The following is a 27,103-nucleotide window of genomic DNA, read 5'->3' as shown; positions in this document are numbered from 1 at the left end:
ATGTGGCCACTATAGAAATTTTTTTGCTTGACCATGCCTGCTTATAACAAGACCTCAGACACTTGACACTACTAGTTCCATGACCCTGGGCAAGTCACTCATTGCCCTGCAAAACAAACAAACAAACAAAAACTTATTAACTTCAAAGTCTATCCAATATGTTTGCACTCTGTTATTCCCCCTGGTTATACTATTGCCTCTACTCCCCACAAAATTTATTTTTATTTACTTGAATATACTTTGTAGAGAAGCTAGATAGCATAGTGGGTGGAGTATTGGGTTTTTAGTCAATACCTGAATTTGAAACATGTCTCTGATACTGCACCATCCTAGGCAAGTCCCTCATCTTCTCAGCCTCAGTATTCCAGCCTGGAAAATGGGAATAATAATAGCACCTACCTCACAGGGTTGTTGTGAGAATCAAATGAGATAGCATATGCAATGTGATTTGTAAACCTAAAGCACCAAATAAGTGTGTGCTATTATTATTTACTTATATGCATATATGTTGTTTCCCTCCTATTATTCAACAAGCTCCTTGATCACAAGATCTGTTTGCTTTTTGTCTTGTGTCTCCAGAAGCCAGCATAGTGTCCAGTATAAAGAGCTTAACAAATTTTTGTTGATTTATTTTTAAAATTTTTTTGGAGGCAATCAAGGTTAAGGGACTTGTCTGGGGTCACACAAGCAGAGCCTTTTGATTCCAAGGCCAATCCAATGCACTATCCACTGTACCACCTAGCTGACCCCCTTCCCTTGTTGATCTATTCATTGTTGTTTACATCTCTGACTCTTTACATAAGTCTGCTTGACAAGGGTATATAACAGAACCATTTTTGTTTGTTTGTTTTAGGTGTTTAGAGTCAATTTCCTAAGGTTGCCTTTGCAGTAATAACCCTTCAAATTGTTTCCTTGAGAGTGTTTGAAATGGCCATCATTGTACATGTTCTTATTATATATGTTTAGTATCTGGAAATCACCCACCTTCCTAATCCCAGACCATTACAAACATTGTAAACAACAAAGTGTCTGAGATCAGAGGATTTTAGAGCTGGAAAGTACCTTTGAGACCACCCAGTCTGAATCCATTTTACAGATAAGCAAAAGGAGACTAAGTAGTGCATTGCTTTGTCCAAGTCAGTCTGGTCCTCAAAGGCAGGGCTGGCATTTAAACTCAGAAGGGCTCTCTAACTCCAAATCCAGCCCTCTTTCTCCTGTACCCTATTGCCTTCTCAATAGCAAGTGGCCAAGACCAAATTCAAAACCAGGCTTTCTGATGAAAGGTATGGCAGGGCTTCCCCATACTGGCTCATATAACTATAGTTGAAATTATCAATGTAGTCAGTGTTTCTAAACCTATTTCCCTCAAAGTCTATCTCATATATTTGTGAGTCACTAGTATCCAAAATCCAGGGCTCTTTCTACTACAACGTGTTGCCTCCCTACAACATGATGCCTATCTTCCACCAGCCTGATTTAGCGATAAGAACAATAGACCATGAATCAGGAGAACTCAGTTTCAGCCCCAGGTCTGCAAGTGCCTTACCCCATGACCTTAGAGATGTCACTTAACCTTGGCATAATGAATATAGATGAAAGGAATTTGAAAAATACAAGGTGCTATACAACAGATAACATTTTTTTAAAAGAGCATGTTGGCTGCCTTCCAGGACTTCATTATGTGTGATCTTGTCCAGCTGCATGACATGAATCCTGACTGGCTTGTATCACTGATTTATCCCAGATAGGCAAACATACATCCAGGACTCAAAAATGCCATTTGATGGCTTACCAGATACCTGATTTGGTCCCAAATCAAGTCATTAAGTAAACAAAACTAATTGTTCGTTTATTATGAGGAGCCAGGCAACTTCCTGGAGGGAAGGAGTATTCTTTAGGTTGGCAGCCCAGAGGTCAGTGGTAGCTGGGAGAGGCAGGCATGAATGTGAGTCACTAGTGCCTAAATGTCAATGACAAAGCCGAAGTTCCTGTGGAATCTTTCTAGCCTCACTGTGGACAGTGTCCACATTATTTTAAAGGGGCTCTGGGATTCTACTTTGTATCCAGACTCAGTGCCTGGAATCCAACTTGCACTCACCTAGCCTTGCCTGGTATCACTGTAGGCAAAAGCTAGTGACTCATTATGGCCTGATGTGCAGGAGGTTCTGTTATAAGAATAATAGATATTTTCCAAGTGAGTTCAGGAGCTACTTGCCATAGAGGAAATACAAAAATGATTTCTCAAAATGGCAGGATATAGATGTGAAAACCAGTGAATGAAAAAGAGGAAAGGGATGGAAGATAGAAGAGAAAGAAAGATGAATGATAAAAGGAGAGAGAGAGAGAGGAGAGGGGGGAGAGAGAAAGGGAGAGGAAGAGAGAAAGAGAGGGGGCAGAGAGAGAAAGAATGCACACATGTAAAAAAAAAAGATGGCTTTGTGGTGGGGAATTGAATGTCTCCCCCCCTTTTTTCAAAAATTCTTGGAGAGTTTTGTTTTTCAAAAAAAAATTAAACATAAAACAAGAAATATTGTTTTAATTTGCAAAACATTGTGTTGGGAACTGGACATACAAAGATAATAAAACCATCTCAAGCCTCAAGGAGTTTATAATCTGATAATGGAGGGAATGTCCTCAAGTAAGCATAATAAAAGGTATGCTGTGGTGATGGAAAAGGAGTGACCCAGATGAACTCCCCTAGGACAATCTGAGGGCAGAGAAATCCTTTTGAACTAAGAGAAAAGTTGGACTTTGTGTTGGGCCTTGAAAGAGAAGAGAGATTTCAACATATGAAGGAGGGAGGGACAAAAAGCCATTCTGAACATGGGAGATAGTATAAGTGAACTTTTTAGCACACTTAAGTCAAGGAGTCATTTAGGAATTCTTTATCACAAGTTGTTTGGTTGTTGTTTTTTTAATTCTTCTTACTCATCTTAATGAGGAAGTAGAGAAATACACTGAAAAGGATACTGTAGGTAGAGTCAGAGGGCCTATGTTCAGTGACCACCTTTTTGACCTTGGGCAAGTCACTAAACCTCTCTGGGTCTCAGTTTCTCCATCTGCAAAATGATGGGTTTGAACTATATGCACTCTATGATCCTTTCCATCCCTAAACTATGATCCTAAGAAATAAGAGAGAAAACAATATTTAAGATAAAGCACTGGTAAATAGCTACTTATGATCATAAACCTCATGTGACCTTTTGCTTTCCCCAAAATCATTTCTAACACATGTGTAGTCATTTGAATTCTACCAGAAACTATCTTAGCAGAGGCCAAATGACAAAGTAAATAGAGAGATAGCATTGGAATCAGGGGGTCCTGGCTCTGAGACATGAGGGCTGTGGCAGAGCCTGGACCAATAACTTCCTAATGCCCAAGGCAACTAAGACTAACTTGCAGAGCCTATATCAGTCTCATGGAAAGGGGAATTTTGCAAGATTAAGACTCCTGAAAAGGGAAGCTGTCACTTTTTCTGTACTGTTTAACCAAAGAGGACAGAACCAGACACAAGTCAAGCCAATAAGAATTTCTTAAGTACCTACTGTGTGCCGGTCATGATGCTGAAACAATACAGGGGAATTTAGGCCTAATGTCACCAAATAGTTTATCACAACTGGAGGTGTGTGTCCAAAACGGCTGCTTTGGGAGGTAGTGAAATCTCTCTCCTTGGTGGTCATCAAACAGAGATGGGGCTCTTGTCAAGTATGCTATGGTCTAGGTTGCTTTTTTTCAGCCATAAGATGAAAAATATGGTTAATGAAGTTCTTTCCAACTCTAAAATTCTGTGATTCTTTGATGTATGAAGTATCCTGCTAAAATTAAAAACCATTTCATGAGTTAAAGTGGGCAGAACCACAATTAAGACCCCCATGCGGCTCTCTCCAGGATTTCAACATGCAGGATGTCTTGCTGATGCTCTTTCCATAATAGCAAGGTCTTCACAAAACAACAGATGGGTTAACATCTTCAAGTATCTATGGCTTGTAAGTGAAGTTTATACAAAAAAAAATCCTGTTAGTGGCCTCATTTATAAATAAGATTATGCATGAAAAGGGGGTGGAGAGGAGGAGGATGGGACCTGTCATCCTCCTTCAGGAACAGTTGTTTGGGAAGGCCACTGTTGATGACTCTCCAGGAAGGAAGCTTTTAAATCAACTGAGACAATCAAACTGCTCACTCAGCAGACATTCTTTGAGTAATCCCCTATTTCAAAGTCAGATGTAGTCAGTGTAGTTTCTTCTGAGTTCAGGTCAGAAGTACAAGTTGTTTTCTGTTTTCAGACCCCAAAGCTATAGTTGTTCCTTCAAGAGGAATTAAAGGGAAAGGATGTAACAGACAAAGGTTCACTTCATCAAAAGTGGCCACTCAGAAATAGAGGGATATCTTTCTAGAGAAGGGGGTGGGGGAGGTTCTGTAAATTGGAAAGGAAAAAAATTATATCTTTAATTTCACTAACCTTTGGTCATCTTATGTATCTTATATGCATTTTGGTGAGGCAATTGGGGTTAAGTGACATGCCCAGGGTCACACAGGTAGTAAATGTCACCTAGCTGCCCCTTATATGCATTTTAAAATTCTGTTCTAAGAGGGTCTACAGACTTCACTGCCCAAGGGGGTCTATTACATAAAAAATGTTAAGAACCCTTCGACTAGAAGAAGTATAAAACAATGAGAGTTATTTATTCTCCAAGGTGTAGATCTAAATTTTGGGAGTTAGCTCATGAAGCACTCACTCTATTCTGGGAAACCATGGTATATCTGTAAAATGAAAGGTTTGACTAAATGACCTCTAAAGATCCTTCTGCCTCTAAATCATCTGATCATAAAGAATAGGAAAAAACAAGAAGAGGGATTTAGTCAATTTATTCTTGACCTTATAGAACATCTAAAAACGTGTGGCAATTGAAAGAAGTGTGGAAAAGGAAGGAAAGAAACAAGCATTTATAAAACACCTACTAGGCACTGTTCTAAGAGCTTTGCAAATGTGATCTCATTTGATCCTCACAAAAGCCAGAAAGGTAGGTGCTATATTATTAACCCAATTTTACAGGTGAAGAAACTGAGACAGATTAAATGACTTGCCCAGAGTCATATAACTGGTATGTAAATAAGCATCTGAGTTCAGATTTGAATAGAGGTCTTGAATGAAGTGGATAGACCATGCCCACTGCTTTATCTGTTGTGCCAACTAAGCAGGAAAGAGCTTGATATCATGGAAAGAGCTTTGGACTATCCAGGAGAGTCAAATTCAGGACATCTGTGTTTGAATCCAACATATAAGTGTATAAGAAATAACATCCTCTCTCTTTGTTGTTGTTGTTGTTTCCTATGAAATGAAATACTGAGACTCATCACCTACCTCAAGAGATAGAAAGGTAGGGTGGACAGAGGAGCAGCCTTGGAGTCAGTAAAACCTGATTTCAATCCCTGCCTTTGATATATACTAGTAAAGACCATGAGGAAGTCATTTAAACTTAAGAACTCTGATCAATGAAGTAACCAACCATGATTCCAGAGGACCAAGAATGAAGCATGCTGCCTGCCTCCTAACAGAAAGATGATGGGCTCACAGTACAGAATGAGATGTATAGTCTTTGGACATGGCTAACGTGGGAATTAATTTTGTTTGATATACATATTTCTTTCTTTTCTTTCTTTCTTTCTTTCTTTCTTTCTTTCTTTCTTTCTTTCTTTCTTTCTTTCTTTCTTTCTTTCTTTCTTTCTTTCTTTCTTTTGTGAGGCAATTGGAGTTAAGTGACTTGCCCAGGGTCACACAGCTAATAAGTGTTAAGTGTCTGAGGCCAGACTCCAGGGCCAGTGCTCTATCCACTGCACCACCTAGCTGCCCCTGATATGCATGTTTCAAGGGTTTTCTTTTCCTGTACCCACCTCCAATGGCAACAGAAAAGAGGGAATGGAAGTTGAAAGGAAGAAAACACATTTTTGTTCAATAAAAAAATAATAAATTAACAAAAAGAAAGTCACTTAACCTCTCAGTGCCCCTGGGCACCTATCTAAACTAAATTTGAGAAGAATAGTCCAATTGCATCAGTGAAGGGGGTTTCCACAACATGATTAACCTACACAAAAGAGATCACAGGTCCAGACCCCAACCACCTACCTCACAGGAGGAAAGAGCTTTCTCAATGCTAAAACCACACAAAAATGAGATTCTGCCCATATCTTTAGCATCCAAAGAACAAAAGTGGAGGGGCAATAGCTTGACCTAGAGAGTGGAAAATAGGGTCAACTAGTGCCAGCAGAACCATAATCCCAAGAGCCAGAGCCTACAAGAATAGCTTTTGGACTAAAATGGAAGTGGTGACAAAGAACGCCTGGAAGGGATTCTTTTTTTGCCTTGAACTGAGGCCAAGCAAACTGTGCAAAATGAAATTATTTCTTTTCTAAATTAGCACTGTCTAGGGCTTGTCCCCAAAGATTCCCTCACATGGCCTTACGGTTGAATTGTGCATGTGAACCATCAGAAGGCACCGGATAGCAGTGAGGAAGGATGTGAAAAAGGTACCAGAGGAGAAGAAAGAAGTAGGAGGGGAAGGTGAAGACCCAGAGGCCTGGTTTTAGACCAGGAAACCTTCGCCCTCTGATTGTTGGCATGACAGCTCTACCAGTGACAAAAAAGGGTAGACTATACCCCATTTCTTCACTGACTGGTGCCATTTAATCTTGAAAGGGAATCCGTAAAAGAAGGTCAGAAGTGAAATTAACACCCCCCCCCCATTTAAAAAAAAATCTGTATTCTGACCTTTTCCCATAGTCCGTTGTATCCTGCTTTCAGATATGACGTGCAGTTATGAATGATCTAGAGGGCATTCTGTACAACATTCTTATGGCAACTGGGATCGCTATTCAGATAACTAATTAAATACTTCTGATGCTTAATGAAACACCACCCAAAAAATAAAAAAAGGAAAAAGAAATGAGCAAGGGTTCTTGGATCCTTGCCTAAGATCAGAGTAACTCAAACCTTGATCTATCTCCAATTCTTCTGTCCTACAGGCATAACTGCACACACCAGCAGACACGGTTATGCTATGAAACCCTCTTGCTGAAAGGGCAATCTAAGATTTCCTCTTTAGAAACCAAAGTACATTAAAATGCCATTTACCTGGTTATTACCAGCAAGTAGCATTTATAACAAGTCAAGTGATTGGGGATTAAATGGAGCTGATAGGTTCAGAAAGGGGAAGAAATAAAGCTTTTGGAAGGAAGGAAGGAAGGAAGGAGAGAGAGGGAGAAAAGAGGATAGGGAAAGGAGAAGAGACAAAAAGAGGAGGAGAGGAAGAGGGGAAGAGAAAAGAGGGGAGAATAGAGGGGGAATAGAGAGAAGAAAAGAAGGGGAGAAGAGAGGAGAGGAGGAAAGAAAAAATAAGGGGGGAAGAGGGGAAAAGAGGAAAAGAAAAAGGGGAAAGAGAAGAAAAGAAAGGGAGAAGAAAGAAGAGGAAGAAATAAAAAGGGAAGGGAAGAGAAGAAAAAAGAGGAGGAGGAACAAGGAGAGGGGAAGAGAAGGGAGGAGAGGAGAAAAAAGAGGAGAAGGGAGAGTAAAGAATAAAGAGGAGAGGATAGAAGAGGGGAAGAGAAGAAAGGAGGAAAGAAAAAAGAAGGGAAGAGGGGAGGAAAGAGAGGAGAGAAGAAACAAGGGAGAGAACAGAGGGAGAGGAGGAAAGAAAGGAGAAGAGAGAAGAGAGAACTAAGGACATGTATTTGCAAACAGAAACTGCCTGCCCTGTGTGCTACACTACAGAACTAGCTGTTATTCTATGAAATGGTTCATCCAGGGGATTTGTTTGAGGGTTTCCAAGGAGAGCAACCAATAGCACCAGTGCACCAGGATCCATGACATGTGGCCATTGCCATTCCGTAACCTGACTCCCCAAGGGTCAATGGGGAATCAGGAAATACGTGTGTAGTTTTTGTGGCATTTAATTAATGGCAAGTTTCCACTTTCAGAGACATAAACAAGCCTTCTCTACTCGGGAGGCCTCAGGGAAAGAAAAAACAGATTGCTTCAGAATTATTAATGATGAAATGTAAAAAGCCAGCAGGAAAATGGGCAGGAAAGGAGGAGTTGAAAAAACAAATGACCCCCACATGCATCCAAAGCTGTTTTCCCAGGGAGGGATGCAATGGAATGATTTGTCCAACGCATATAGTAGGTGCCATTTCAGATGTTTCAAAACCAATGACTCTCTAAATTAAAACCTTTGCCAGGAGGACACAGCAGGAAAACAGGCTCTGAAACCCAAATATCATTTAAAAATAAGCAACACTACTTAAAATAGTAATAATAATAATAGTAATAGTAAAATAATAATAGTAGTAGTAAAAATAGTAATAATAATAATAAGATACCTTTCATTCACATGGCACTTCATACTTTCTGAGATACTCATATTCATATTTTTGTCTGAATCATCCAAGGAACTTAAACAAACTACAGCTCAGAGGGTTTAAGTGATTTGCCCAGGGTCACATGGCTATAGCCCAGGATTTATCCCTTGTGCCATCACTAAGGTTTGCTACAAAAGAGTCCAAAGCAGTGACTGGGAATCAGATCTATCAATTCTAAATAGGGAGCTCTTTCCACAAGCAAAGAAATGAGAAAAACTTTTAGTAAAAATAAACAAATAGAGAGATAAATGAATAAGTGAATAAACAGACAGCTAAACAATGAGAAATTGGACAAATAAAGACAGAAATGCAGAGACAGACTGAAACGAATGAAAATATGATTTGTGATAGTTGATTTTAAGAAATCTTCAACCTGACTACAGAAGACAGAAGCTCTGGGAAAATATGCAAACACACACACATACATATACACACACATACACACACACACGAATACATGTACAACAAACCAATGCCCAGGATGATGATGAAAGCTTTGGAATTCATTTTTTTACTTCTTCTGGAAGCGGAATGAATAAAAATAGTAAGGCTCCAAAATCACGTTTGAAAATTTGAATGGGAACCTGTGTCTCCTGGCCATCTGCTCTGCTCCCCTTGTTACATGGTGGCAACAACAAGATAATATTACCAAGTAATATTGCTCACCTTGTGTCTTCCCACGTAGCTGAGGGGGAGAAGAGAAAGGAAACTCATTACATGAATTATCTTGCTTAATAGTCAGTGCCCCTTATTAGTACCATATTTCCTAAAGAATAAAATGGTTAAGAGTTGCTGGGATGGGGGGCAGCTAGGTGGCGCAGTGGCTAGAGCACTGGCCCTGGATTCAGGAGGATCTGAGTTCAAATCCAGCCTCAGACACTTAACACTTGACTAGCTGTGTGACCCTGGGCAAGTCACTTAACCCCAATTGCCTCAAAAATAAAATAAAAATAATAATAATTTTTAAAAAAGAGTTGCTGGGATGGGGATGGAGGTAAGCAAAGAGAAAGTTGTGTTCTGTTTTTTTATTTCCTCATTAGCCTTAGAAATGGTATTATCTACCAAAGCAGAAGTAGGGAATCAGGACCTGTGGATCAACATACACTCTCCCACTTGGGTAGACCTGTGCCCTGGACAGTTCCCTGTTGTGGAACATTCAGATTCTATTCTCCTATACTCGGAAGGAGGAAGAAAGGATGAACCGAACTCAGTACCATTTTCAAATTACTCTAAGTATTTTGAATTTCAGAGAAGGCAGGGAGAAGCCTGTCTATCACTCTCTGGAATTCATCAACTCTTTTGTCTGGTGTGATGCAAGACAGAGACCTTGGATTCCAGATCATTTAAGGCAACAATGAATGGATGAAAATATTTGACAATTATAAAATGGTCAATACAAATCCTTGTACTAATTTAGTCTCTACCAAAGACCTGGTGATATTAATGGGATAGAAGAGATGCACATTGATTTTGAGGAAGATGGCACACTCTATGATCTTGCACTTAAAAGGGCTATATCAGGGACAGCTAGGTGGCACAGTGGATAAAGTACCAGAATCCAGATTCAGGAGGACGTAAATTCAAATCCAGCCTCAGACACTTCACACTTACTGTGTGACCCTGGGCAAGTCACTTAACCCTAATTGCCCCACCAAAACAAAACAACAACAACAACAACAACAAAAAACGCTATATCATATATAACTCCAATTCTGTCACTGTTCCATGTTCCATACATGGAATATCATAGGAACTTAATACATTCTGGTTGGCTAATTGCTTAAATGAGATAGGTCATTTTTTTGTGGCACATAAGTGTTTAAGTGTATATTGACTTGGTTTGACTTAGAGGTCAATCAGTTCTTCCTAAGCAACATGGCTATAATTTGGTAGTTGTTAGCAAATGGCCAATGAGGCCTCTTTAGGTAATATAGGTTCAAAGACTTACCCTAAATATGGGTAAATGAGTGCTGAGATAACATATGGAATCTAGCTCAATTATTATTTTTATACAGAAAATAACTTTGGAATGACTACAACAAAGTAAATGGAAAAACCAACAGTCACAAAACATCAAAACTGAAAATCACTAAATCACAGAGAACAAGTTTGGGTTACCTTTCCCTGCTTCTTTGCAGAGGTTGGGGTCCACAGGCATGGAATATTTAATATTATGTCATATTTTTTCAATGTGTTTATTGGGTTTTCATGATTTTTTCTTTCTTTAAAAAAATCTTTGTTATAAGAGATAATATAATCATATATATCATATTATAACATAATGACTTATGTTATACTATAAGACCTCTGGGAGGCTGGAGAGGGAAAAATATAGGGGGAACTATAGGTAAATGTAAAAGCAAAAGATATCTCCCATTAGATTGTAAGCTCCTTGAGGGCAGGGTGTGTCTTTTGCCTCTTTTTGTATCCCTAACACCTAGAACAGAACCTGACACATAAGAGGTGCTTAATAAATGTCAATAAAAATAATTTTAAAATGTATGTACATGTATTAAAACTATTCATAGATAATGAAATAGACAACATCTCTTCTTCACTCTCAGCTAACAACCTACTTTATCGAGATCAAAGTCATGAGGCCCAAGCTCCTCTAACTTCTTTCTACCTCTAAATATAACTATTTGTTTTTTTATTCTCCAGACTGAGCTTCAACTTGACTCCAGATGACATTTGACTATTTCCAAAAATAAAATCAACTCCACCCTCAAAACACAAGGACTTGCGGCATTCTTTTGTGTTTGTGTATGTTCAAAACAATGTGCCACAGATGCCAAAGAAAGAAGATCTTCAAAAATGTTTTGAGAAATGCCACCAGAATGGAAGGGTAAGCCTGACCAGACAATGACTGCTTTGAAGAAGACAATACTCATGGCATCACAGGGTCAATCTGGAAGGGGCTGTGGAGGTCACCACTTCTAATGCCTTTATTTGACAAATAAGGAAAGTGAAGCCTAAGCAGGCTAAGTGATGTACCCAAGGTCATACAGGGTAAATGTCAGGCCTAGCACACAAAGCCAATGTTCTTTGACCCCAGCATCTTCCACTCTAGCATGCTGCCTCATTCAAAGGTAGTAGTTCTGGTGTAATCAGTCCTATTAGCTTATGGTTACAGTTTCTGGGCCTTGTTCCTTCAATGAGACTGTCATTTTCCCAGGGGCAGAGCCTAAGTGCTAGATATTATGAATTAAGTCTAGCTCAATACTAGAGATAAAATAGGTATTCAAAAAATAGCTATTAGTTTAAACAGTGGGATAGTTGGAAGGTGCCTGCTAAAATAATTAAATAAAATTTTAATATTGGATGTCATATGTTGTTTATGACTTACTGCTTAATTAACACATATTTAGTTGCTTGGTTTCTGTTAGCTTCAGGAAGGTAACTTTGGAATATGAATCTAAAGGGTCCTGGAATTAGAGCATAGAATTCTGGTCTTTCCACGGTGCCACTGCAAATGTTGCTTTTAAAAAGCCAAAGAGCTCTTGGTATTGGGTGTGTTCTCAAAAGCAGAATTATAAGCACATTGTGAATATAACATTCCACATGGTTAGTATAAATGGAAGTCACTTTTCAAGTCACTTTATAAACTTGTCTAGATTTCTCCATATTACACACAACTGACACCTTCCCAAATTGCTTGCCACACCCCAGTAGGTCTCCATTCCCAGCCCTTTCTGCTGACCTCATTTCTGGATTATGTCAAGAAAAGATGATGATGACGATGACAATGATGATCATGACAATGGTGCTGATGATGACAGCCAGCAATTATATAGCACTTTAAAATTTCTAATGGGGGCAGCTGGGTGGCGCAGTGGATAGAGCACCAGCCCTGGAGTCAGGAGGACCTGAGTTCAAATCCGGCCTCAGACACTTAACACTTACTAGCTGTGTGACCCTAGGCAAGTCACTTAACCCCAATTGCCTCACCAAAAAAAAAAATTTCTAATGTACTTTAACTACATTATCTTATTTGAGCCTCATTGCAGCCCTAAGAGGTAGATGCTGTTATTTTCTCCATTTTAGAAATGAGGAAACTGAGGCTAAGGGGTCAAGTCAGGGTCACACAGCTAGTAAGTGTCCAAGACATGATCTGAACCCATGCCTTCCTGGCTCAAAGTTCAACCACCACCCTATCCTTGATGTCACTAAGCTTCCTCAAGTATCCTCCTAACTGTTCTTCATGCCTTGAATGCTCATTCCATTTCTGTTTCACCTATTTAAATTCTACTCATTCATCAGTCTCTGACTCATTTGTCTTCTTTTAGGAAACTTTTCCTGACCTCTCCAACATACATGATGTGTTGTCTCGATTTTTCAACTGTGCTGAAACTATTAAGGCACCAAGGTGATGTAGTGGATGGAGCACTGAGTCTGGAATTAGGAAGACCTGTGTTCTAATCTCACCTTAAATACTTACTAACAGTGGACCCTGCACCATTTACACTCTGTCTGCCTCATTTTCCTTAACTCTAAAATAAGGATAATAATAACATCTACCTCCCAGGATTGTTTTGAGGATCAAATAAGAACGTTTTCAAAGTACTTACACATAGGAGATACTTTTTAAAAATTCCTTCCTTCCTTCCTTCCTTCCTTCCTTCCTTCCTTCCTTCCTTCCTTCCTTCCTTCCTTCCTTCCTTCCTTCCTTCCTTCCTTCCTATTGTATTCATCTATAACATAGATTAGTACTCTGACATATCTTTCTGGCTACTTTGCTTTGTGTCCTTTTCACTTTTCAACAGAGAACTGACAGCTCCTTGTGAGTAAGGATTCTGCCTTGCATTCTTTTTGTGATATGCACAGTGCCTAGCATGGCGTTAGACATCCAACAGGTTTCCCAGTTTGAAGGAATTAATCACAACAAATCCACAACAAGGGGATAATAATTTTATTAACCAAACTTTTCAGCCTTATGATCCACCAATACCTCATTCTGTCAAAATCCTACCCATCCTGGACAGCTAGGTGGCGTAGTGGATAAAGCACCGACACTGGATTCAAGAGGACCTGAGTTCATATTCGACCTCAGACACTCACTAGGTGTGTGATCCTGGGCAAGTCACTTAACCCTCACTGCCCCACAAAAAAGCCAAGAAACAAACAAAAAATCTTACCCATCCTTCATAGCCTAGCTCAAATTCTATCTCCTCCACACCTGATCACCTAGCTAAAGCTGACCATTCTCTCCTCCAAATTCTGAACAAGCACTTTATACTTCTCTTAAGGCACATGTCTCATACTATCTTGTATTTTACTTATTTGTGTACATATAATCTCCCCTTATCTCTTTTAATCTTCTTGAAAACATGGACTATATCTTATTATCTTTGTATTAGCACCTAACTCATTTTTTTTTTTTTGGTAAGGCAATTGGGGTTAAGTGACTTGCCTAGGGTCACACAACTAGTAAGTGTTAAGTGTCTGAGGGCGGATTTGAACTCAGGTACTCCTGAATCTAGGGCCGGTGCTCTATCCACTGCACCACCTAGCTGCCCCAGCACCTAACTCTTAATAGGCACCTGAGAAATATGGGTTTTATGAATGTGTTTTATTATATATATATCAACAGTTCCCTAAAATTAAAATAAAATTCTCCTAAGCATAAGGCATGTTAGTTAGATCATCTAACAACCTTCACCCCAAGCTTCTAAATTAAACTTGGGAGTAAAATAGGCAACAATCCCAAAAGCATGCTGATATTCTCTTTAGGGGCACATTTGCTCTGCATGTTACTAGTCAATGATAAATATAAGCAAATGCTATCTTCATCAACCTAGAAAACCAAGGAAACTAGCTCCAGTACAAGCTCCCACGCTAATATTTAGATTGTTTCAGCTGGTGCTGTCAAAATAGAAGAGGATGATTAAAACCCTGTAATTTCATAGTAAATAATAACTGCACCTCCCATTATTAGATCAAGAAAAAAAATCCCCACTGGTAAGAAAATAAAGAGAAGATTGAAAAAAAAGGAAAGTCTATAGGGAACAGGATGAGATCCACAGTCTCTTCCCTATTCAGTTCTTTTGTATATGATGATTTTATTCTGATGCTCATCCTCACCCCTGGTATTGTTTCATACCAGTCTTTGGGACCACTAAGTTATATACCATTTATTTAGTCAGCAAGCACTTATTGAATGACTAATATATACAAGGCACTGTGCTAAGTGCTAGGGATACCAAAAAAAGAGGAAAAACAGTCTCTACACTTAAGGAGCTCACATTCTAATGGGGGTGGGGGGAGCAGGGAGGTACAACATGAAAACAAGTATGTACAAATTATGTGTGTCTGTGTATGTATACAGACACACACATACATACATGCATATATACACATACATATAAAAGATAGATATATACAAGATATACACATATGTGTGTTTATATGTATATATGTGTGTATACAGACACACATACATATATACATACATAAACACATATAAAAGATAGATATATACAAGATATACACGTGTGTGTGTATATGTGTGTACAGACACATATACATACATATATACATACATACACACATATAAAAGATGGATATATATAAGATATACATATATGTATACATGTGTGTGTATGTGTATATGTGTGTGTGTGTGTGTGTATATATATATATATATATATATATATATATATATATATATATATGAGATAAATTAAATTTAACCTCAGAGCAAAGATACTACCATTAAAGGCGACCAAGAAAGGCTTCTTACAGAAGAAAGGATTTTTGCTGAGACCTGAAAGAAACCAGGGAAAGTGGAAGACAGAAAAAAGGAGAGAGAACATTCTAGGTCTGGAGGACACCAGTGAAAAAGCATAGAATTGGGAGATGGAGGGTCTTGCACAAGGAATAACAAGAAGGCCTATATCACTCAGTTACAGAGTATGTAGAGGGGAGTCAAGTAAAACAAAATCAAGGGGCAGCTAGGTGGTGCAGTGGATAGAGCACCAGTCCTGGAGTCAGGAGGACCTGAGTTCAAATCCGGCCTCAGACACTTAACACTTACTAGCTGTGTGATCCTAGGCAAGTCACTTAATCCCAATTGTCTCACCCTCCCCCCAAAAAATAATCAGAAAGGCTCCAGGTTATAAAATGCTTTAAAAGTAAAACAAAGGATTTTCTATTTGATCCTAGAAGTAATGGGGACCAAGGTAGGGGAGTTATGGGAGTTTATTGAATAGCGAAGAAAGATCACTTTTTTTTCAGGAAGATCACTTTATGAGCTGACTATATAGACTGGATAGATTCATGTATAATCCCCTCTCTAATACAATTCAGGTCCTCCTGACTCCAGGCCTGATGCTCTATCCACTACACCACCTAGCTATCCTTAAATTATTACTAGGCGCTCATAAATACTTGCTAATTCCCCAACTTCACTCTAGAATAAAGATCTAACCTATAGCTCTAATACATAAAAATTTCCTAGTGCTAATGATAATTATCAGAAGCAAACTGCAACAGAACTCTTCACTGAATCACATAATCACAGATTTGGAGACTTAGATGGGCCTATGTTGTTTTACCTAGTCCAACCCTTACTTGAAAAAGAATACTCTGGGGCAGCTAGGTGGCACAGTGGATAGAGCATCGGCCCTGGAGTCAGGAGTACCTGAGTTCAAATCCGGCCTCAGACACTTAACACTTACTAGCTGTGTGACCCTGGGCAAGTCACTTAACCCCAATTGCCACACTAAAAAAAAAGAAAAAAAAAAAAAAGAAAAAGAATACTCTGTATGGTGTGCCCCCAAGCCAAAAAGTACTTTGGTGGTAGTGACTGGTTTGTACTTGGCTTTCTACTTCCACAGCCTGATATAATGCCTTGGGCAATTTTTTTTTTTATCAGACCTATTGGAGTAGGGTGCTTTTGGTGAGGAACTCCCTCTACCAATGTATATTGCTCTATAATTTGTAGTCTTGAAAGTGGCCTGAAGCACTGTAATGTTAAGTGACTTGCCCAAAGTCACACTGGCAATATGTTTTAGTGGCAGGACTTCCCTCCAAAGCCAGCTCTCTACCCACTATACCACAGTGCCATGGACACAAGAGATGTTTAACATACACTTGTGGGGAGGGATGGCTAACACCAGACATTCACCTAGTAAACCAAAGTATAACCTATTCTTGGAATTTAAGTGGGCAGGAAAAGAATAGACCTCCTGCTCCTAAAAACTTTTTTCTCAAGCCCTAACAAAAGAAGAATTTGTCTGACTTTGAAGATTATTTAGAACAGAAGACTGGGGTGGGGTTGGCGGTAATATTTTCAATGGCCATGAGAATAAATCAAAAGATGAAAAGAGAAGTATTAAGGCACAGCTTACAAATCCAAGCAACAGATCAACCTCCATTACCCCCATCTTGGTGTTCAAAATGCTCTGTACCAAGGCTCATAGCCAATAGAACAAGTAAAGGATCCAAGATATCCCTGAAGTCTGCTCAAGCCATTTGGGAATAATAAGAATTTGGCACACTCTTCACTGAGGAGATACAGTAATAACCACTAATCATGTGTAATCTCTCTCTACACTCTCTTTCTTAGTGAGCTCATCAGTTCCCATGGATTCAATTAGCTCTATACAGATGACTCCCAGATCTATATATTCATCCCTACTCTCTCCTGAGATCTAATCTCACATCACCAAGTGCCTAATAGATATTTCCAAGTGGATACCCAAAGGCATATTAAACTCAACCTGTCCAAAACAGAACTCATTATCTTTTCCCCAAAACTCACCCCTCTTCTGAATGTTCATATTTATGTAAAGGGCATAACCGCATGCTTCTAGTCACTCAGGCACACAATCTCAGGATCATTCTCAATTATTCATCCTCTCTCACCCAAGTGAGTCAATAAACATTTATTAAGGGGCTGCTATGTGCCAGACACTGAGCTAAGTGCTGGGGATAGAAAGAAAGGCAAGAGATGGTCCCTGCCCTCAAGAAGTTCACAGTCTAATGGGAAAATAACAAACAAACAACTATGTAGAAATAAGTTTACATACAGGACAAATTGGAAACACTCAATACAAGGGAGGCACTAAAATTAAGGAGGCTCAAGAAAGGCTTCTTGCAGAAGGTGGCATTTTAGCTGGGACTTGAAGCAAGCCAGGAAAGCCAGGAGTCAGAAATAAGGAGGAGCAGAACAGAACAGGGACAGAAGATGGTCAGTGAAAATGGCCAGGGTTGGCCGATGGAGTGTCTCACTCAGGAAATAGAAAGGAGGCCCGTGTCACTGGAGTGCAGAATACATGAAGAAGGGTAAGAAGACTGGAAAAGCTGGGGGTGGGAGGAATCGAGAGGGGAGACCCTTTATAAAGGGCTTTGAACACCAAACAGAGGATCTTCTATTTGATCCTGGAGATGACAGGGGACCACTGGGCTGGATGGGGGGAAGGGAGCCTGATCAGCCCTTCACTTTAAGGTGATCTCTTTGATGGCTAAGTGGAAAATGGCCTTGTGGTAGGGAAAACAATCAATAGGTTACTGCAATAGTGCAGGCATGAAGTGATGAGGGCTTATACCAGGGTGGTATCAAAGGAAAGAAGGGGACATATGTAAAACATGATACAAAGGTAAAATCAATGGGTCTGGACAAGGAATTGGATATGGGGGGTGAGAGAGAGTGAGGAGTCAAGGATAACACCTAAATTGTGAGCCCAAGAGACTTGAGAATACAGGGGTACCCTCAATTATAATAGAGAAGATAGGGGGCAGCTAGGTGGCGCAGTGGATAGAGCACTGGCCCTAGATTCAGGAGGACCTGAGTTCAAATCTGGCCTCAGACACTTAACACTTACTAGCTGTGTGACCCTGGGCAAGTCACTTAACCCCAATTGCCTCACTAAAAAAAAAAAAAAAGAGAGAGAGAGATAAGATAGGAAGATGGGAAAGTTTGGGGACAGGGGCAATAATAATAATAGCTAATATTTCATAATACATACTATGTTCCAGGAACTATGCTAAGCACTTTAAAATTGTTATCTTATTTGATCCTCACAACAACCTTGAGAAGTAGGTGTTATTATTAACCCCATTTCACAGGTAAATAAACTGAGGTAAACTGAGAGCTTAAGTGATTTGCCCAGGGTCATATAGCTCGTAAATGTCTGGGATTAGATTTGAACCCAGATCTTCCTGACTTTAGGCCTAGTACTTTTTCTACCATGCCACTAGATGCCTAGCCAACTGTATAACCAGCTGCAGATGCTCAATAGGTAGTTGGAGATACAAGGTCAGCAGTTAGATTGGAGGCAGATAAAAAGATTTCAGAATCATTTAATGTCGAGATGCTAATTGAATCCATAGGAATAATGAGATCACCAAGTAAAACTGTATGGATGAAGAAGAAAAGAGGACCAAGGACACAGTCTGGTGGGACACCCATGGTTAGTGAGGATGACCAGAGAAAGATCCAGCAAAGGAAACTGTGGAATGGTTAGATGGGGAGGGAGAGAATGAGGGCGCAGTAGTGTCCCCAAAACCTAGGCAAAAGAGAATAGCAAGGTGGAGGTGATCCACAGTGTCAAAGGCTATAGACATGTTTCCCAATTTTACCTCCAAAATATCTCTTCTATCTGTCTCCTCTCACTTATAAGGTCCCCACACTATTTCTGGCCCTTATCACCTCTCCCCTAGACCAGTACAATAGCCTCCTACTTGGTTTCCCCTTTTCTAGACTTTCTTACACAGCTGCCACAGCAGTATTCCTAAAACATCAATGTGATCATGTCAATCCTCTGCTTCTGAGGTTCCCTCAGCTCCCTATTATTTCTAGGATCAAATATAAGGACCTATGTTTGAAATTGAAAGCACTTTATTATCTGGTACCAGTCTACTTTTCTATTATACGTTAGTCCTGCCATGATTGAAATGAAGGCAAACTGAGGCACAAAGTTCTGAGAGGCTAACAATTACCAACAAATCGAATTTTCTCAAAACTTAATGCCTCAGTTTACCTTCATTTTAATTGCAACACTCCTAGGTCCTGTCAAATTGGCCTACTTGTTATCCCTCATATACTGAGTTCTATCTCCCATTCCTATGCCTTTGCATAGGCTGTACCCCACTTCCTTCTTCCCTCATTCCTAGAATACACTCCTTCCTTTCCTTTGTGTCTAAGATCTATGGTTTCTTTCAAAGCTCAGCTAAAGCGCCAACTTCTATAGGAGACCTATCCTGATTACCCAGGTACCAGGTCATCCTCCCTATATTTCTCGAAGGAATACACAATTTCGTTTGTTTCTTTGGCATCCCCAACACTAAGCACAATGCCCGGCTCATAGTCAGTCCTTATAGATGCTTGTTGAATGTTGGATGATTAAGAGGAGACATGAGATAGTGGCTAGTCAACAGGCCTTGGAGTCAGGAAGAAGGGTTGAAGTCCTGCTTCTGAAACATAATAGTTGTGTGACCCTGGACAAGTCCCTTCACCTCTGAGTGCCTTAGGCAACTCTCAAACTAGAAATTGCAAGATATTTCACAGTGGTAGAGGAAATTTTCTCAAGATCTCCCTACAGCAATGAAAACACAGGTCTGGAACAAGAAAAAAATGCCATCACACAAAGACACATTAGTTATTATTGAATATTAGTTGTTGGTATTATATTGTCAAGGTATTAATTATTTTATTATCAAGATATTTTCCAAGAGTATCATTGGATATATTTAAGAAGACTGTCCTATACACGTATACTTGTCTGAATATGACCAAAGAGCATAATTATTAATATTTTAGCAAGAGAAGATGAGTTTGGGGGACGGGACATGCAGGTACATTACCTTCTTTCTGATTTTGGTTCTCTCCCTCGAGAATGAGAATGGCGGCTGCCCCTCAAGATCCCTTGGTTTAGATGGCTATCGTTTCGGTCCCCAAAAGTGGCCGTGGACTGCAGTCCTGCTCTATGATCCTGGTTTCGATGGAGGGGCACAGAGTTGCGGATGGCAGAGATGACATGGGTGGAGTATGGACTTCCTGCATCTTCACGGAGGTGTGCCCAGTGGTAGGAGAGAGCCCTTTCTGAAGCTGGGAATGGAGCCCCAGGCCTAGGGTAACCTCTCATGCGGTAAGTGCTAGGAAGACAAGGTCGTGTCTGCTCCATGACACCCCCACTGCATGTCCTTGAACATGCTGACCAAGGACCCCAAGCACCCCACACTCCTGGGATGCCCTCACTACTATCTTCTGAAGCATTTGTGGACTCTTCTATCCTCTGAGGAACCTAAAAAAGAAAGATTGATAAGTTAGGATAAGTATAGCCAGTCCTTAGAAGAGAAACCTAATGTCTTTTTGTTTTCTTAAAAATCCTATATTTTTATTATTTTTTAAAATTTCACATTGTCAAAATTTTTCCCTGTGTTCCTTTCCCTTCCCTTCTTAGATAGCCACCCCATATAACAATAGTATTTTAAAGAAGAAAAAGAAGAGAAAAAACATCAGTGAAGCTGATCAATATAATACAAAAGGCTGAAAATATCTGCAGTGTATCACATTTTTAGACATCTCAACTTTGTGAAGGGTGGGGTAAGGGTATCAAAATTCTATATTTCAAAGTCATGGGAAACAGAGAGCCAGAATTATATTGTGTATACTGGTTCATCTGTATATATTCATGTTTGAAGTAACAGTGTAATGAGTTGACTGTATTTGGAGTCAAAATATTTAAATTCTAGCTATATATCTATTGCTAAGTCGATTTCTCCTCCCCAACCACAATTTTCTTCTCTATAAAAACAGACCCTAACATTTCCATTACCTTCCTCATAGGGTTGTTGTGCAAGAAGTACTTTGCAAACCTTAGGGTCAGAAAGACCTGAATTCAAATTATAAATTAGACACAAGTTCCTGAGGTGTGACCCTGGGCAAGTCACTTAAACTTTTGTGGCATCAGTTTTTTCATCTGTAATAAATCACCTACCCCACAAGGTTGTTGTGGGGGATCAGATAATATGGTATATAAGGCAGAGTGCAAACCTTAAAATGTTATATAAATACTAGTTATTACCATTATTGTTACCTAAATAAAGGGGAGTTGTTATGAATATATCTCTGGAGTTAGGTTCAAATTTTGCATAGAACCAAGGATCAAATTTTACTTTTTTTGGTTAACAACCAGAGTTTTAAAAGACTCACTTAATTAACCCACTTTTGTGAATTTACAGAGCATTATTTTTACTCAGGAGTTGAAAGCCTGTTCCTAGTCACTGTTTGGTTGTCTTTGAGTTGAAGGGTTTAATTGGATTTGCCCTCCCTGCATAAAAGAGCATGGGGATTATAATCCCTCCTTTGCACATCAAAATAATAATAATAACAAATAAAGCTGAGAAGGAATGACAACTCAAGATCACAAAACAAATGAGGGATGGAGTCAAACCTTGAACTGAGGTCTCCTGGAACCCAGCCCAAGATTTTCTCTAAGAGACACCAAGTCTCCACCCAAAGCCACATGGCTGGGTTTTAAAAGGCCACCTCCTTTGGATTATATTCCAGTGGTGGAATCATGGCCAGTATGCAAGATTTGTATAACATGTTAAGTAAATGAAGACGAAGAAAGTGACTAAGAGGCAGGTTGGCTCAGAAAGCCTAGTAACACTCTTGGGACTTTCAGGAAGCAAGTCATAAAATTAGCCACATAATCTTAGTGTTGGAAGGGACCTCAGATGCCATCTAGTCCAACCCTACCCCAAAAAAGAAAAAGAATCATTTCTACAAGGCAAGTGATACATAGTCATTGAGCCTATGTTGGAAGAGCCTCAGTGATTGGGGAACCTGCCCCTTCCACCTTGGGGGTAGATCCAACCAATAGGGAAGCTTTTTTTACATCAAACTTCTTTACAACTATCATCCACTGCTCCTAACTCTATTCTCTGGGGTCAAGAAGAACAAGTCTAATCTCTCTCTCATACTCTTCCTAGCCAACTATTTTAAAAATGAATGAATCAGGGGCAGCTGGGTAGCACAGTGGATAAAGCACCAGCCCTGGATTCAGGAGGCCCTGAGTTCAAATTCAGCCTCAGACACTTGACACTTACTAGCTGTGTGACCCTGGGCAAGTCACTTAACCCTCATTGCCCCACCCCACCCCCCCAAAAATGAATGAATCAATGAATGAGTGAAAAAGCATTTGTTGAGCATACATTATGCCCAAGCACTGTGCTAAGTACTAGGTATACAAACACAAAAACAAAGGTAGTCTGTGCCCTAAAGTAACTTACTTTCTAAAAGTAAAATGGCATACATGGGAAAAAGTTATTGAGATATAGTGGTGCCATGAAGAGTCAATGTTCTTTCCATAGTATTGGAAATAAACTACTCAAAATGTTATGTCCTAATAAGTCTACTTCTCTGTTAGGAGAGGTGGTAGTTCCACATCAGGAATTCCCAAAATTGATGAAATCACATATCTTTGATGTATTTGAATACTATGTGCTAAGAGCTTACAGATATAATCAAGCAAACCCTACTACTGGATGGTGTATGTCAACCATAGGCGGATATGCCCCATGTAGTAGTAGTAATAGTAGTAGTAGTAGTAGTAGTAGTAGTAGTAGTAGTAGTAGTAGTAGTAGTAGTAATAAGTAGTGAGTAGTAGCAGCAGCAGCATTTACATAATACTTTAAGATTTGCAAAATATTTTAGATGCATTACTCCATTTGAGCCTCAAAATAACCATGTAATGGAAGTGCTATAATTATCCTCATTTTGCAGAAAAGGAAACTGAGGCTGAGAAGTTAAATCATTTGCCCTTGGGTCAGGGAGCTAATTCAGGTCTTCCTGACTCAGAAACCAAAATTCTATCCACTTTTCCACTTCTTGAACTAAATTTTCTCATCCTAAAGAAATAAAGAAAAAATTTGCCTCAGTAGTCATTTAAAAAAATAATCTAATTTTTTATTTCTTTTCCACCTTCCTGATGTTCCCTCTTTGTGTCTGTGGTTGAATTACTTCAGTGGATTAAAGAATTGTCAAATTCATGGAAACTCCCATGATAAACTTTTATTTACACTGTATAGATCTCCTATATACATAATTATTTTTATGGTGTTGCATTATAATGTGAGCTCCTCAAAGGCAGGGACACTTTGCCTTTTGATGTATCTATAGGATATAGCAGTGCCTGGCTCATGATAAGAGCTTAATGAAATGCTTATTGATTGATTAAATCCTTATATGAGCTAATTAGCTTAGTAGAAATAACTTTGGTTCAGGAATCAGAAACAAATATTAGCCCTGAGGAAGTCATATAACCTCTATGAATCTGTTTCCTCACCTGTCAAAGGACATAATATCTGAATGGACTACTGAACATAGTTGTCATAAGGATTAGTTGGGAAAAAAGTATGGGAAAAGATTTTTTTAAACTGTAAAGCATTATATCAACATAATGTATTATTTATATCATTCCACAGCTATAGACTATGTCCCCTCACCCAGGTCAACCATATTTCCAATGTGCTCTTTGGTCACCTTCAGACAAGTCAAAACTGTATAGGACAGTCAAACTAAATAAAATCAATGGTACTAATGTAAAAACAAAATGTATATGCCCTCCTGTTAGTAGGTCAGTAGGTCATTTTTGAGAGTGCATAGGTGGTACAGTAGATAGAGTCCCGGATGTGAAATCAGGAGTACCCGAGTTCAAATGCAGCTTCAGATACTTGCTAGCTTTGTGACCCTAGGCAAGTCATTTAACCCTGTTTGTCTCAGTTTCCTCATCTATAAAAATGGCAAACTACTCTAGTATCTTTGCCAAGAAAATCCCAAATTGGGTCATGAAGAGCCATATATGATTAATCAACTAAATGACAACAGTAACATTTTTAGACATGAAGTACAACATTCTTCTCATGCTATAGGACTGCTACAGATTAAAAAGTAGAAGGAAAAAATTGTAATAAAATTTAACACTCCCCAAAGCCCTTATTTTAAATATTTTCCATGGTAATTTAACTAAAATAGGAAAAATAAAACATATAATATAGACTGCTTTCTAGGGCTTAGAGATTCTTGCACACAGAAAAATATACTGACTAGAATAGTTTTTCTCTACCTTGGTTTCAGTTCTATCATATTATTTCATTTATGCCACCTGTTGGTAAATCTTTAAATTAGAGAGAAGGGCATGTGCTGTATAGTGACAACAGAAAGCCCATTAGCACGAACACACACACACACACACACACACACACACACACCCCAGAACTGCCAGGCTGGTGACCGCACTGGAGGTATGCAGTTTGAAGCACCATCTGACAGAAATTGGAAACCTAGCAACAGAAGCAAGAGCCCTACTACTAAGACAAGGCATGAGTGAGGCCAAACCCTGATGGGAATAATGGAGCCAAACAGCATCCTGGTGCTAAAATGGGGGGCACCACTGGGGTCGAATGAGTTGCTCCTGATGGCCACACCCATAGAGACCTATAAGAGACTATAGTGTCTCCAGAGAACACAACTCCATGGCTAAGCAACCAGAGGATACAAGGAAAGAATCAGAGGAAGACACTGAATACGACTCAGGACTCACAGTAGCAGTCAGGTGGGCAGGAACTTTATTAATTGATATAATGAATTTGTTGACACCATGAGGTGAGCCTCTAGGGAGAGAAATGGAGCTCAGAAGGAGAGATTAGAATTATTGTTTGTCAGGAGTGCAGGTAAAACAACAACATTTACATAGTGTTTACTATGACAAGGGTCCTTTTGTGGTTTTTATTGCTCTAAATAAACCTGTTATATGCTTAATGTACTTTTAAGCCTGATGCTTTAAAATGAACACACTTTGAAGACTATGAGAAAAATCCTGATGCAAGTGATGGTATAAGCTGAAGAAATTATTACTAAAGATGTGTCTTCAGGATTGTACCTAGTCTGTTGTGTCAAAGATAAAGATCTGGTGCATAGCTATCAATTAATCTAGCAGCTTTTCTTTTCATAAGGTGATAGAAGAGATTCCAAGCTAGAGAGGACCTTAGACACCACCTAGTTCAACTCAATCATTTTACAGATAAGGAAACTGAAGCACAGGAAGGTCAAATGACTTGTCTAAGATAATATAGGTAGTAAATTTTGGGGGTATGATTTGAATCCAGGTTTTCTGACTCTAGAGCCAATGTTCTTTCTATAGTCTTTGAAATAAACTGCTTAAAGTTTTATCTACTAGTCAGAGTACAGTTCTCTGTTAGCAGAGGTGGTGCCCCCACAGCAGGAATTCCCCAAATTGATGAAATCATAGGTCTTTCATGTATTTGAATACTGTGTTATAATCAAACAAACCCTACTACTATTACTACTACTACTAGATAGAGTGGTCAATAGAGGGCACCTTCTCTTCCATGGCACTATTCACCATTCCAAGAACTTTTTCCTATGTGTACAGTTTTCCTTGTAGAAATTAATCTCCTTTATATTCTCCTGGCCAATACCAGAACCAGGACTAGAACTCAGGTCTCCTCTGTCTGCAAGCCAACGTGCTTTTCATTATACCCTATAATGAATTCGATAGTTAGCCAGGGAACCAGATGTGTAACAAAATGTTTTCAATGTGTTCGTTTAGTGTGTGACCAATCTCTTTCCTTTTTTTCACAATTTATTAAAGTGGAACTTTATCCATTGTCATCCCATATGGCCATCCCCATGGAATAGAATTCATAATTAGGGGCTTTCACTCCATCAGTGTTCAATTTCTTGAATTTCCTAAGAAGCTTCAGTAGCATAGATGGTCTAATGTGACAATGAAGTTAATTCTTCAAACCAGAGTATTCAAGTCTCCTCCATTCCTTCCTAATGGGCATTGCATCATTTCTAATTAGTTGATTAAGTTAATAAAGTGAATTAGTCAATGATCCTACAATTTTAGTCCTCCAAATTCTTGAGGTTGTAGCTTCCTGCTTAGTTCAAAGTGCTTCTGTTCTAGGAACGTCAAAGCCATTAACCTTTTTTGATGTTAAATTGTTTCTCCATCTGTCCCACACATTTAGCATGAATGCAAGGAATGGTTTGATGCTATCCAAAGATGCCTTCCCCTCTTGTGCTGCTGTACTGCTTCTTCTTTGAAGAAGTCACCACCATACTGAATTTCCATGACTATACAGATAGACAGGTCTTCTCCTTTAAGTATTTTTAAGACAGGTAAATAAGCATTTAAGTGGTTACTATGTGTCAGGCACTGTGCTAAGCACTGTGAATGCAAAGAAAGGCAAAAACAGTCCATGACCTCAAAGAGCTAACATTTTAATGGGGGAGACAACATACAAACTATGTACACACAAGATAGAAATATATATATATATATATATATATATATATATATATAAATAAATATATATACACACACACACACACACACACACACACATACATACACACACACCAGGGCAAACTAGAAGTAATCTCAGAGGGAAGGTACTGTGAAGTGGGGACCTGGGAAAAGGGTCTTTGCAGAAAGTGAAATTTTAACTGATATCTGAAGGAATTCAGGAGTTTAGAACTGGGGAGGAAGAGAATCCCAGGGAAGGGAGATGGCCAGTGAAAATGCAGAGTCAAGAAGAGTACAGTGTCTTGTTCTGGGAGCATCAAGAGGCCAGCATCCTTGGACCACAGAGTACCTGGAGGGCAACAAAGTCTAAGAAGAACAGAAAGGCATAAAGGAGCCAGTTCTCATATATA

At 39.2% G+C, this 27,103-nt stretch overlaps 1 protein-coding gene across 1 annotated transcript in view; it reads right to left on the bottom strand.

Annotated features, from left to right (window-relative positions):
- LOC122738426 (thrombospondin type-1 domain-containing protein 4-like) overlaps positions 1 to 27,103 on the bottom strand; it is a 406,762-nt gene that overhangs the window by 236,739 nt on the left and 142,920 nt on the right. The window contains exon 4 of the mRNA XM_043980469.1: positions 20,218 to 20,657. Coding sequence (XP_043836404.1) covers positions 20,218 to 20,657 — 440 coding nt within the window. The remainder of the gene's footprint in view (positions 1 to 20,217; positions 20,658 to 27,103) is intronic.

Source organism: Dromiciops gliroides, chromosome 2 (genome assembly GCF_019393635.1).
Source record: "Dromiciops gliroides isolate mDroGli1 chromosome 2, mDroGli1.pri, whole genome shotgun sequence".
NCBI lineage: Eukaryota > Metazoa > Chordata > Mammalia > Microbiotheria > Microbiotheriidae > Dromiciops > Dromiciops gliroides.
The sequence above is the reverse complement of the archived record's forward strand: the minus strand, read 5'-3'. Positions and strand labels throughout refer to the sequence as shown.